The sequence below is a fragment of the Quercus lobata genome, chromosome 3 (genome assembly GCF_001633185.2).
Source record: "Quercus lobata isolate SW786 chromosome 3, ValleyOak3.0 Primary Assembly, whole genome shotgun sequence".
Lineage (NCBI taxonomy): Eukaryota > Viridiplantae > Streptophyta > Magnoliopsida > Fagales > Fagaceae > Quercus > Quercus lobata.
This window is the reverse complement of record NC_044906.1, coordinates 37,107,573-37,122,188: the sequence shown is the minus strand read 5'-3', so window position 1 is coordinate 37,122,188 and position 14,616 is coordinate 37,107,573. Positions and strand designations below refer to the sequence as shown.

The 14,616-nt window shown below is 36.1% G+C and overlaps 1 protein-coding gene across 1 annotated transcript; it reads left to right on the top strand.

The window, feature by feature from the left end:
- The first annotated feature begins 7,069 nt into the window (after nucleotides 1–7,069).
- Nucleotides 7,070–13,382, top strand: LOC115980839 (loganic acid O-methyltransferase-like). The gene is made up of 3 exons (XM_031103048.1): nucleotides 7,070–7,195; nucleotides 10,995–11,654; nucleotides 13,044–13,382. Exons 1-3 carry the CDS (start codon nucleotides 7,070–7,072, stop codon nucleotides 13,380–13,382), a joined length of 1,125 nt encoding a protein of 374 aa, XP_030958908.1.
- Nucleotides 13,383–14,616: the final 1,234 nt, after the last annotated feature.

Below are 14,616 nucleotides of genomic sequence, written 5' to 3'. Positions count from 1 at the left end.
TATTGGTTTCAGGATTTGGATTACTAACAGCTTTAGTAAAGTTAAAGTTTAAAACAAAGTAGAATTGTTAACTGGTAACTTTTAACTTATACAAAATTGCTTTTCTTAAATTTAAAAAAAAAAAAAAAAAAATCTTGAATTGATAAGACAAATAAGCAATGGGGGAAGGAAAAGAGAAGATAGATAATGAGGGCATCACAATCCAACACATGATTGCCAAAGTTAGCACATTGCCTTACTATTTGAATTACGGTGGTTTAAGAATTATAAATTTCGTTCTTTGTTTGTTTGTTTGTTTATATATATATATATATGATATATATGATCCAGTTTTCATTTTTACTCAATTAACGCTCTTTTGCATTTCAACTGGTATTTCTTAATTTTTTTTTTTTTCACATTTAGATATTCCAAAATCTATTCTTTCCAAATTTCTCTCATTTGTGTGCATGATGAGGGTTTGTTTTATATATTGGCTTAAAAGTGTTCAAAGGATTTTTTTTTTTTTTTTTTTTCATTTATAATAATTAAGCAACCTTTACTTAATATTTGGAATATTTATTTGTCTTCACTCTCTAGCAAAGTCATTTTATTCATCTGAAGGTTGAGACTATATATAACTGTAAGGACACGATTCTTTTGGGGCCCAATAATGATGTTGGGCTCGCACGTGAAAGATTTCTCACAATATAATTTGTAGAGAGTGGGCTTGAAAAGCTAGCCGTTGGGCACGGGGCGATATTCCAGTCTTGATTTTGGAGGAATTCATATAAAAAGAGGAGTTGGGTTTGAACATTTAAGCCCTATAGTGTCGCATCCCATGGGGTTGGACTCCTCGGACTTGATTCGAGGATCATTAAGGTCCTACTCCGGTTCCCCAACGGTGAGTTTTTTTTTCTCTGATCTGCATGAGTTGTTGAGGTCTTTCTACCCATGTCGTCTCTTTTTGGAGGTAGGATGGGAGCCCTCTTTCCAGATTCACTTACCTTTTCTTTTATACTAGCCTGCGTTCGCTGTCCTTCGTCCACGTGTAGGGTCAACCTCTACAAGACTGATATTTGTCCCATCAATCTAATCCCGGAATTGTTGGGGATGGTTGATAAAGCTGAAGAATAGGCTCTGTTAGGTGCAGAGTCTTATTTGGGAAGGGTAGTAGGGATAACTTTCTCAAGATATTTTAGATCTCCTTACAAACTTGTTCCTATACCCCTTTTCTCAATGGAGCTTTGGGTCTGCCGAGGACTAAACTGTCCTCGGCTGCACCTCCGGGCCATTTTTTGTTTTATATTTTTGAGCTAGGGCCATAACCTTTTTCGGCTTGGGCCTTTGGACTCCCTCTAAGCAAGTGGGCTTGGCTCATAAATTATTGGGCCCCACAATAGCCCCTCAAAACCTTGCTGTCCAACATCTTGGTTGGAATGGGGGGTTTTGATAATACCAAGCCTTTGACTGACGCTGGCGACCCTTCACCTGCCTAGGAAGCGTAACGGTCTACGAGATGCTCCTCTTAATTTCTTCACGACGCGCCTATGCCGTTTGGTTATCCGAAGCGCTTCTTTAATATCTTCCCTTTACGAGACATCCCAGATGTAACGGTTATTGATGGCGTGGGAGAATGAATACGGGCGCATTCTTGTTTGCAGACTTCCTTGGAGATCTGAACACATTAAGTACTCTCTTCTTTGTCCCCTATATAAAGAGGAGAAACAGGAGTTGCTTCTCCCACAGACGAATCCCTTTCTTCCCCCCCAAAATTTGAAACACCCAGATTCCTTCCGGCGTTTACTTTTACTCCCCGGTTATACCTTAACCTGAAACACACTCGCCATAGTCATAAGCAATGAAAAAACTATTCCCCTCCCAGAAACGCCATGTCCTAACGAAGCTTGAAATGGCTCGGTCAGGGCAAGGATGGCGGAGACTTAAGATTTGTCATCCCTTCCTTTCAGCCAAAATCCGAAGCAGGGGCTCATCACGTCAGATTTTCGGCGTGACTGAGTCGAGAATTTCCATCATCGTAACCAACCGCTTTCTTACGAGCATACCTAATATGGCCCCAGTGTGTTAGGAGTCAGGAACGAGGCAGGGGCTAAGTGCCTCCGCTTCTTCCTCTCTTCGTTCACTAGTGGCCCCCTCCGCCTCCCTTTCTTAGTCTTCCCAGCACCAGATCCATTCTGGTGCTTTCTCTTCTCCCTCTTTTGCTCATTTTTCTTTCTTTTCATATCTTCTCTCTTCTTCTCCTCATTCTTTACTCATGTCCTCCATCTTCCTCATTCATCTCCTCCATCTTCTTCTTCCTTCTCCTTCAAATTCTTCTTCCTTCTCCTTCATCTTTTTCCAAAGAAGGTTCTTCTTTCGATATGAGCAATGCCGAGGCAGAGATTGGAGAGACTTTGAAGACGAGTTTAAAAGACACCCGACTGTTTACTTATCTGTACTGCGGATGTTAGTGTTGCTTCGGCAGCTCACCTTTTGCATAGGCTCGTTTGAGCCCCTCTTTGTACGTTGTAATAATTTCTCATATTAATAAAATTGTTGTTATTTTACTTCGCATGTTCTGTTTCTATGTTTTTACAAATTTGCAAACGCTGCTCGGCACAATAATATAGCACTTGAATCGATGACAACTAAGGCTAAAATACTTGCTAATAAAAAGATGTTACCATAACTTTTACAGAATTGCTTGACATAGCAATGCCTACCTGTGAATAACGATACTTGCCCGAAACAATGCCGAGATTAGAACTGGATGCTCCATGCGATGTAGGTAGTAATCATTCGAAGACATAACACCCGCAAAAATGAACAGCCCCCTTAGGCTACCGAATAGTGGGGTGCCCCACCATCGTCCTAACACTTTTATTGGCCTTAACATTTTACAGTATTTGGGCCGGGGATTTTCCCATCCGAGCAATTGGTTTCCCCATAAGCTTGAGTCCGAGGACCATGCAAGACCTTGGTTCTGTACAAAACTTGTAATGTTTCTTTTTTGTACTTGGTTTCCCCATAGGCTTGAGTCCGAGGACCATGCAATGCCTTGGTTCTGTCCAAAACTTGTAATTTTTCTTTTTTGTACTTGGTTTCCCCATAGGCTTGAGTTCGAGGACCATGCAAGGCCTTGGTTTTGTCCAAAACCTATGAGATTTCTTTTTCGTACTTGGTTTCCCCAGAGGCTTGAGTCCGAGGACCATGCAAGGCCTTGGTTCTGTCCAAAACTTATGAAATTTGTTTTTCGTACTTGGTTTCCCCACAGGCTTGAGTCCGAGGACCATGCAAGGCCTTGGTTCTGTCCAAAACTTATGAGATTTCTTTTTCGTACTTGGTTTCCCCACAGGCTTGAGTCCGAGGACCATGCAAGGCCTTGGTTCTGTCCAAAATTTATGAGATTTTCTTTTTAGTACTTGGTTTCCCCAGAGGCTTGAGTCCGAGGACCATGCAAGGCCTTGGTTCTGTCCAAAACTTATGAAATTTGTTTTTCGTACTTGGTTTCCCCACAGGCTTGAGTCCGAGGACCATGCAAGGCCTTGATTCTGTCCAAAATTTATGAGATTTTCTTTTTCGTACTTAGTTTCCCCATAGGTTTGAGTCTGAGGACCATGCAAGGCCTTGGTTCTGTCCCTGGACCCCCCTGCAGAATGGGCCTGGGCCGCGAATTTACTGAGCCCACAAATTAAGAGGTATTTCCGTAGTCTTAGGTCACGCGGTACTTTTTGGCATCCCAGTGTTTGAGGTGCGCCTTCACGAGGCTCCTTTAATCTCAGGGTTGCAGACGGCATTGGAAATCGAGCCGGAGACATTTTGTCTGTAGCATTCCTTAGGACGCTGCGTGAATTAAATGCCACCACCTTATCTTTTTAAATAAATAGGAGAGAAAGTTGCTGTACCTGGGCACAAATCCTTCAGTTTCCTCCCTTAGTATATCATGTTTGAGGCGAGGGTTGGGGAAAAGGAACTCTCTTTGCCACAAAGGCGCCGTGTCCTCCTGAGACTCAAAATAGTGAGGTACGAGCAAAGGAGGTATAAATTTAAGAGAATATTCCGTTTCGACAGAGGGGAAAGGGCGTTTCTCCTTCTTTTAGTCAAAATCCGAAGCAGGTTCTGTTCATGCCAGAATTTTGATGTGTCAGAAGAAAGATTCTTCGCCATCAGCACCTCTGCCTTGTTGCAGGCAAATTTTTGGTGAAGGCTCCTCAACTTCCGGCTCCCTGCACCTTTCCTTCAGCGGTGCGAGGCTCCAAGCTGGGTTCTTTTGCTACCTGAGTTATGGGCATGCAAAAGCATTGAGGAAGAACAAGGTCTTGAAGCAGTAGCCAACCTCTCATCTGTGCTTCTTCTTCGGCTTTACCTTCATTCTCTTGTATTTTTTCTTTTCACTCATGTAGTTAGCTTTAGCATAAGCTTATTTCCGCTTTTCATTGTACACTGTACTATTTCTATACCTTAATAAAAGATAAGTTTATTTCTTTCTAAATACTTTTCTTTTCTACAGCAACTACTTAGTGCATGAACATTAAATACACGCTCGTCTTTAAACTTATCGATGTTATCAAGTATCGTAATGGTAATTATCAGTAAATTAAACTCTGGAAACTAACCGGAATAACGGCCGAGCACTGAGCGATGCATGCGAAACAAATGACCGAGATCGATGAACTCTGAATAATTCGTCCGAGAGTGTAGCTGAATAATGAGGGACTTCGATTGTGTTTTTGGGTAATATATTGCACTATATTGCATCAATCCCTTTGGTGTTGGGGACCCGTGCAGTTTAGGGATTAACCCAACTGTTAACGGGGAGTTCTCATCGGATAAAATTTAATGTTCAAATAACAGTTTTTTCTTTTATGTACTTGGTTTCCCCATAGGCTTGAGTCCGAGGACCATGCAAGGCCTTGGTTCTGTCCAAAACTTGTAAGATTTCTTTTATGTACTTGGTTTCTGTCCATAGGCTTGAGTCCGAGGACCATGCAAGGCCTCTGTCCAAAACTTGTAAGATTTCTTTTATATACTTGGTTTCCCCATAGGCTTGAGTCCGAGGACCATGCAAGGCCTTGGTTCTGTCCAAAACTTGTAAGATTTCTTTTATGTACTTGGTTTCCCCACAGGCTTGAGTCCGAGGACCATGCAAGGCCTTGGTTCTGTCCAAAACTTGTAAAATTTCTTTTTCGTACTTGGTTTCCCCACAGGCTTGAGTCCGAGGGCCTTGCAGGACCATGCAAGGCCTTGGTTCTGTCCAAAACTTGTAAAATTTCTTTTTCGTACTTGGTTTCCCCACAGGCTTGAGTCCGAGGACCATGCAAGGTCTTGGTTCTGTCCAAAACTTATGAGATTTCTTTTTATTCGGTTTATTTTTCGACCATAAGTCCCTATACCAGGGCGGGGAAAGTTGGCTTGAGGCCGGAAGCCCCTAGCAGAAGTTTATGCCGGAGCAACAACTGTATGTCGCCGGAGACGGAGGAAACCCCAGGAATCTCTGCTTGCTAGAGAGCCGACTCCACCGCCACCTGTGCCAACGCACAAGCTTTCCCACAGACGGCGCCAATTGTAAGGACACGATTCTTTTGGGGCCCAATAATGATGTTGGGCTCGCACGTGAAAGATCCCTCACAATATGATTTGTAGAGAGTGGGCTTGAAAAGCTAGCCGTTGGGCACGGGGCGATATTCCAGTCTTGATTTTGGAGGAATTCATATAAAAAGAGGAGTTGGGTTTGAACATTTAAGCCCTATAGTGTCGCATCCCATGGGGTTGGACTCCTCGGACTTGATCCGAGGATCATTAAGGTCCTACTCTGGTTCCCCAATGGTGAGTTTTTTTTTCTTTGATCTGCATGAGTTGTTGAGGTCTTTCTACCCATGTCGTCTCTTTTTGGAGGTAGGATGGGAGCCCCCTTTCCAGATTCACTTACCTTTTCTTTTATACTAGCCTGCATTCACTGTCCTTCGTCCACGTGTAGGGTCAACCTTTACAAGACTGATATTTGTCCCATCAATCTAATCCCGAAATTGTTGGGGATGGTTGATAAAGCTGAAGAATAGGCTCTGTTAGGTGCAGAGTCTTATTTGGGAAGGGTAGTAGGGATAACTTTCCCAAGATATTTTAGATCTCCTTACAAACTTGTTCCTATACCCCTTTTCTCAATGGAGCTTTGGGTCTGCCGAGGACTAAACTGTCCTCGGCTGCACCTCCGGGCCATTTTTTGTTTTATATTTTTGAGCTAGGGCCATAACCTTTTTCGGCTTGGGCCTTTGGACTCCCTCTGAGCAAGTGGGCCTGGCCCATAAATTATTGGGCCCCACAATAACATTATTGGTGTTGGAGTTATCACTATTGGTCTTTGTATTTTTTTTTTTCCCCCTCTTAAGTTGTAACTTTTATAAGTGAAATTTACAACTTTTGTTCGACTCTTCCGTGCATTGCACGGATCAGCGACTAGTTTATTCTAATTTTAAGCTATAAACAAATTTATAACTAAACTTTATTCTTAAAATAAAATTATATAAATAAAGAGCAAATACTCCAAAGGATCTAAGCTATGCAGCGAGAATCCGGTTCTCACTTGGGTCCCTAGTCTCCGTGAAGGAACAGCAAAAAGAAATAATACCTATTGGACTTCCTTCTAGTTTAATAACTAGATGGAATAAAATAATAATAATAATAGTAATAATAATAATAATATATAATGAGAAAAAAGGTATATAGGAAAAAAAGGACAAGCAAATGTAAATATTAACTGAGCAGTTTTGATGTCACAACTTGTGGCATAACTTGGTGAGTCCATATGGGGACCCCTCCACCAACCACAACTTGTCACATGGACGAGTTATAGCACAAATTATACCACAAGATGTGGCACTAGACTTTTTCATATTAACCACAGTACACCTCTCTCTTTAGGACTTAGACTTGGACCCATGACCTTTATAGATAATATTATATATATGCATGCGTCCTTTGTGGTGGTACCACTATTAGTTTGCTCACTTCTGCTCTATAAAGTGCAAACCAGTCCCCTTAAAACCTTGCTACATTCAGACACACACACACATTTACAATAACAAAATATCAAATGGCAGAACCAGTGCTTGATTCAGTCCATGTAAACGGGGAACATGTCACAAAAATGGTGTCTGATTCACTACCTGCTAATGGTGGTCACGGCAAATACAGCTACTCTAAAAATTCTTACTATCAGGTATGTGCAACCCTACTTGTGTATCCAATAAAGGGTAAAAATTATAAATAAAAGAAACTTACCCGTATATATATGAGTACATATCCCATGGATGGATTTTCACTCTCTTTATTCATCAAGAAGGATAAAAAAGAAAAAAAGAAGAAGAAGAAGAAGAAGAAGAATTCTTGATCTCTTAAAGATGTCCAAAATGTTCTCTTTCTCTCTCGATCTTTCTTTTTTTGTTCTTCTAAGATAAAACTATGTCCATATTGTATTTATTCTCATAATCCTAGTGAGTGGTGATCTATTTATCATATGAATGTTGAGAGATTTACAAGTTTGATATAATCTTTAATCTTGTTTATTGTATTTATTTATTTGTTATTGTAATGTTTATTTTGTTGACTACATGAAGATAGCTTTAGAAAGCCTAGAAACTCTAAGATCAGGCCAAGTTCCATACAGCTTGAGTCCTGTGGGTGGTCCCATTCATGAGCCATTCATAGCAATGTCCATTTGGGTAAAGAGATTCTAGCTTGGAACAAGGGAATACCGAATCTTTTCTAACAGGGCAAGTGAATATCATCTTTTCCATTTTGCGCTAAGGGGATGTATTTAGGGGTTTATTTGTAAACAATTTATCTAGGTTTTTTTTTTTTTTTTTTTGGTTGTTGTTGTTGTTGTTGAAAGTGTGTTAAAAAAGAAGAGAAAATACAAGAAAAAAAAATGAGGTTTTAAAAAACTATACATAAAACCTAAAAGTTAAAAATTAAAGTTTAACGTTTCAAAAAAAAAAAAAAAAATTAAAGTTTAAAGATCTTATCTAAAAGAGAATATATTTACTATTATATGGTCACTCTAGCTTAAGATGATTAATTTGGTCAAATTATTCATAGCCACTTTTTTTTAAAAAAATTTTATTTCAGGGAACCTCTTCTTGGCCGACCCTAACCCTATTCTATGGTGAACGAGAGCCCATTAGTCTTTATTATATTGGCATTATATATTGATTACAAGATTTGAATCTAAAGCCTATACCAACTCTACTTCACTCTTTTTGATATTTGAAGTCATAGGCCTAATTTTTAATTTGTTAGGTTTGAAAGTGAAATTTAATATTTTTAATAATTTCTCTTTAAAAAAAGTAGAATAAGACAAAAAAAGAAAAAAAAATACAAGTGTGTAATTTAATAAAAATAAAAATAGTCCATTCAAAATATTTTTATTTTTAATTTCTAACATATTGGCTTCCAATTAATTTTAACATTTCCTTAATTGTCTTCTTCATGTGCACTGCTTTCTTTCTTGATATGATTTTAATCTTTGTGATATCCCCATTGCTTCCATGATAGTATCTTTTTCTCCTTCTACCTCTCTTTTCTTAAAAGAAATATTGCCCAAAAGAAAAATTAAAAATTAAAAAATATTGGAAAATAACTAAATGATTCAATTTGGCCAATATGAAACTATGACCAAAGAAACTCGGATTTATACATATGTAAGTATTAAACATTAGAAGCCTCAGTTTTTTTCGCTGAACAAAAAGTCTCAGCTAATTTGACAATCTGGTATGCGATAGACACATGCACTTCTATTGAGTTAACAGTGGAGATCCACCATGCATATATGCTGAGTTATGTTGGACAAAGAGAAAGGCGAGAATACAACATTCTTCATAATGTTTTCTACCATTTGCTAAGTCGATAGGTTATGATTGGAACGTTAGTTCTACATGGATTAATTATTGCCACCATTTTTATTATATATTAATCATAATATATCATTTCAATAATTCTGAAAAAAATTTCTAAATTTCTAAAATCTCAATTATTATGCATCAATCATTTTTATTATACATCAACCATTGACATATTTTTTTTCTTTAAAGTTTAGAGGTCTCAATTATTATGCATCAATCCTTTTATTACGTATCACTTGACTAGACTTATTGATTGACAAAATTAAACAAATGGATTCGAAGTAGAATAATATGTTTTGAGATCTAGGTTTGTGCATTCATTGCAAATCAACCCAACCAATCCAATTCAATCCAAAGGCAATGGATTGGTTTCTTATGGGTTGGTGAGTTGGTTTGGGTTCAGATTTTTTAAGAGGTTGGATTGCGTTGGTTGAAGTTTGATACTTTTTTCTAAATCTATAAACACGAACTACCTAGCCTTTTGCATATGTATATTACAGGGTAAAATACTATTTTGATTTTTAAACTTAAAAAATAAAAATAAATAGTCCCTAAATTTTAACAAGTTCTTTTTTCGTCCCTAAATAATAGAAAATATTGTTTTTCATCTATAAATTATTAAAAATGTTTCATTTTTGTCCTTAAACTTTAAAAAAAAAAATTTTAAAAATTCTCATCCCTAAACAATTGAAAAAAAAGTTCTTTTTGTCCCTATTTTTGTCTCTAAACTATTGAAAAAAAATTATTTACAAAATTTAAGAATAAAAAAAAGAACTTTTCAAAATTTAGGAATGAAAAATAAATTTTTGGTAAAGTTTAAAGACCAAAATAGTATTTTACCATATATTAAATATATGAAATATTAATTACATATGTATTGCTTTTATTGTTGCTCTCATTATACTATATACACCACAATCCACCCAATAATTTCTTACCCACACATCCAGCCTAACCCTAATAATAAGATGTCTCATTCTCATCTCACTTTTTCCCCCTATCAATCCTATATATATATATATATATATATATATAGATGCCTTGTTTTGTTAGTTTGACGTATTACATATTTGGATGACTAAATATTTATTAATGATGCTTATGTGATTTTATTTTGTAAAATAATGGTTCATATAAACAGCTTAATTTTGATATTAAAGATAAATAGCCCAAGAAGCCTGTTTAAAAAGGTCAAATAAATCACTTGTGGCTCGGTTTAGTTCGGTTAATTTTGTAATAATGTATACATTTGAATATTGGTTTCTCAATCCAACAATGTTAGTTTAGATTGAGAATGCCCCTAAACTAAACCAACTCAATCTATGTGGCCCCTATTTATATTTTTTTTACAAGTTTTTATTTTATTTTATTTTGGTCGCATCAAATTCTTACAACATTTTCATAAGAAATTAAGGTATCAGTTCACTATAAATCAAAATTAAATAAATTACAAGTGAAATTACAACTCTAAATAAGGTTGTTGTAAAAATGTTATGAAATTTTATTGTGCCCATAAACTCTTTATTTGCTTGCCATATTGTATTAAGGATTTATTGGGCCACAATGCTAATTGAACAACACCAATAATGGGACTTATTTGAACTCTGCCAATGCTTTTTTTTTTTTTTTTTTGGGGGGGGGGGGGGTGTGCGCGGCTGGGGGCCCAAATTCTGGTGTTAGTCATGGTTATAAAAATTTAAACTAAACGATTGTGACTTGTGAGTGCTCTCTCTATATATTTCCTCTCCCCACTCTTAGACAAACACACATAAATCTTGGAGTTTATTTTTACGAAAGTAAACTCTCCAAATCACACACATACCCACATAAATGGAATTCTAAATCTAACTTATGGAATTGAGGTCATAATATTATACAAGGTCACCATTTAATCCAAGAACTTAAGTATATGAGTTAGGGCTAGTAATATTATATTAGTTCATCAACTTTTTATTTTTCTTTTCATATTGTGCAATAATAGCATTCATTACTGAATCAAGACCAACAATTTGATTAATCTGATCCTTGGTTGTATGTTTCTACTGATTATAGATACTTGTTTGATTTGGTCAATGATGCGGAAAAACTTAGAAATAACTTATTTTAACTATTTTGCAGAGATCATTAGCAAATACTGAAAAGAACAAAATTGATGAGGAAATTTCTCAGAAGCTTGATATATCAAAATTTTGTTCTACTTCCAACATAATTCGTATTGCAGATTTGGGATGTGCAGCTGGACCTAATACATTTGTTTCTGTGCAAAATCTAATTGAAGCTATAGTTGAGAAGTACCACTTCCTATGCCCTACTTCTCCATTGCCTGAATTCCAAGTGTTTTTTAATGACCAAGACACGAATGACTTCAACAGTCTCTTCATTACTCTCCCACCAGATAGGAAATACTTCGCTGCCGGAGTGGCAGGTTCCTTTCATTACCGATTGTTCCCCGAGTCCTCTCTCCATGTTGTGCATACCTGTTATTCACTCCATTGGCTCTCTATGCTGCCTAAAGAGTTGAATGACAAGAACTCTCCCGCATGGAACAAGGGGAGAATTCACTACACTAGTGCCCCTGAAGAAGTATATAAGGCATATTCAACTCAATTTGCTAAGGACTTTGAGAATTTTTTGAATGCTAGAGCAAAAGAGCTTGTGCCCGGAGGGATTATGGTAATATTAATGTCTGGTATTTCTGAAGGGTTTCCTTATTCTGAGATCCCAACTGGTATGATGTACGATTTGCTTGCATCTAGCCTCATGGATATGGCAAGAGAGGTTAGTTAGTGTCTGCTTGGTTTTCTTTTATCTTTTTTAGCTTATTTTATTTTATTTATATATATATATATATATATATTAAAATTCATTTTTCCTATGTGCACCTATATTTTAATTAGTTTTCAATCAATAAGTGTTTGAATATTCATGTGTGAGTAACGTGGTTAGTTAAGTAGTGAAATTCCACATTGGATGCTAATGAGAAGTGGTCAAATGATATCTCTATATATTATATTAAACACTCAATTAAAGTCTCCCAAGGTTTTCCCTAACAATAAGTAAATAAATTTTCAGCAACAAGTTATATCCAAATATAACTTAGTCATTGTATGTTCTTACTCTTATTTGTAGAACATTCATTTTACTCAATGGTAATCAGGCAGGAAGTTATTTTTGAAGAAAATATTTGGTAATATTTTTAGAACTTTACCAACTCATATGAGAGAATTATGAATATTTATATTCTCTTACATAAATGATGCTACAATTAGTTCAGCCCTCAAAACCATCTTTTTAAAAAGATAATACTGATTATTATAAAATAAGACAGCTAACAAAAATCAATAGTTTTTCTTGCAATAAAATAATATTAGTGTAAAGAAAAATAGATGAAATCATTTGGTTGTTTCTTTAAAATCAATTATTGTTACATTTGCATAATGCACTATTTTGGGTACGTTGGGGATCATAATTTGACTCCCTATAACTACTCCAAAAATAGACTCGCGGGATGTAATGTCGAATGCTATAAAAGATTTAAGTGTATCTTTTTCATTACAAATAATTGGTTTTGAGGTGGAATAAGGCAGTTTCACGGCCTGACAAATGGTATCAGAATTAAGGTCATGGGTTCAAATCAATGGAGTGTCATTGCGAGGGAGAGATTGTTGGAAGGACTACAATTCGACTCCCTACAACCACTTTAAAAACAGGCCTATGGAAAGTGATATTAAATGTCATAAAAGATTTAAGTGTGTATTCCTCATCACCAATTGAATTTGAGGTGGAATGAAACAACTCACGGTTCAACAAGGTAGACCAAAGCATAAAACTAAATATGCAGTTATTTTTACTTCATTAGCGGAGTGTGTTTTCATATCATATGCTATTGCAACAATTAAGTTTAATTAAGGTAGAACCTTCTAAATCCGTAGTAATATGCATATAGCTTTCGCTGAAACGTAACAGGTATATATTATATGCTTATACTATAGGTTATAGTACAAAAACCTTAAATTTCTCAACTCTTATAATATCTTTTTCTTCCCTTTTTCTTCGAAGATAGCTATGAGCCTATGAGCTATCTTTGGAGTTATCTCTTATAATTCTACATGTGTGGGAAATACCAATCTTTCATCAAATTATTGGGGTGGCACAAACATTTTGCAGGGTCTTATTACTGAAGATCGCGTGGATTCTTTCAACTTGCCTTTTTATGCTGCCTCCCCGGATGAGATGGCAGAGCTGGTAGAGCAAAACGGGTATTTTAGCATAGAGAGGATGGAGTTAACGAACCCAGTTCCATCATTGGAAGGTCCGATTGATATCCGAGCATGGATTATGCATTTAAGGGCTGCGACGGAAGGAGTTTTCATCAAACACTTCGGAAGGGAGGCTATTGATGAAATATTCGAACGATTGATCAAAAAACTTTCAAACTATTCTGAGCTATTGAATTCGAGAACCAACGTCAAAGTTCAATTATTCGCTGTGTTGAAGCGTAAATGATGTAACTTGTATTAATCATGTGAGACTTATTTCATTCTGAAATAATTCAATTTGTATTAATCTTAAGACTCATTTCTTGCTGAAATGGTTATGTACTTATCTTTTGTGAGACAAGGTTTGCAAAATTAATAAATTTGAAAATTTCATGGGTTAAAAATAATGGACTGCAACATATTCTTTTGTAGGGCTAAGTAAAACTTATGCATTGTGAAATGGGCACTACCCTGAATCTAGTGGATATTTTTCAAATGGTATGGAAAGCAAAGTGACCTTTTGTATAAAACCTGTCAGGGTTTAGGTGGTATGGACAGCAACAGAGAATTCTTATATTTATCTCAACATATATAAAAGGGCAGCAATAAGGACAAACCCTCATGACCCCAAGCAAGAGTTGGGTTTAATTTGCTTCTACCACTACTACAATTACTTAGATTTATCTCAAGATGAAAGATATTGCCATTTCAAAATTGGCTTCATCTTGTGAGAATGAAAGAAACTAGCATTGGATTTGGTTTTGTGCTCCATGATCTTTTTGCATTAATGCATGCAAAACTATTTCATTTATATTCGTCCAAAAAAAAAAAAAAAAAAAAAAACACTTCCATTTTATCTTCTGAAGAATTGTCTAATCTTCTGTCAAAGTCAAATTTGATGAATTTATTTGCCCAAATAAAGAGGATTACCTATGTAAGATTAATTATACAAAACCTTTTCTTGATAATGAAGACAGTGGATTCATAAATTTATCAAAGTTTACAATGTTGGGGATTTTACCAAATCAAGGAGTAACAATGAGTGAACAAATGAACACATCAAGTAAATAGAAATTAGTGATTGACTTGGAGGCACAATTAAATGTTATCCTTAGACAATATTTCTCCCCATTCGCAAGTTGCTAAAGGTTTCTACAAACTTGTCCCTAGGATACAACCAAATTTATTGGGTTCTACAAATAGCAATTTTGAAGAATACCCACAGGATTTCTTGTGTTTCTTTGTATCTTACTATTTTGGAGAACATTAATCTCTATTTATACCCATAGGGTTATAGCTCTTCAAAAAGTACGTATAGAGAGTTAAAATATTTCATAGAACTGTTTATAAGGCATGAAACCTCTTCAATATTTCTGAACAGTCTCTAGAAAATTCTACAGAAAAATCCTGTTTCACGATTTTCGATTGGTCGAAATTACTTTCGATCAATCGAGTGTTATTTTCGATCGGTCAAACAGGAA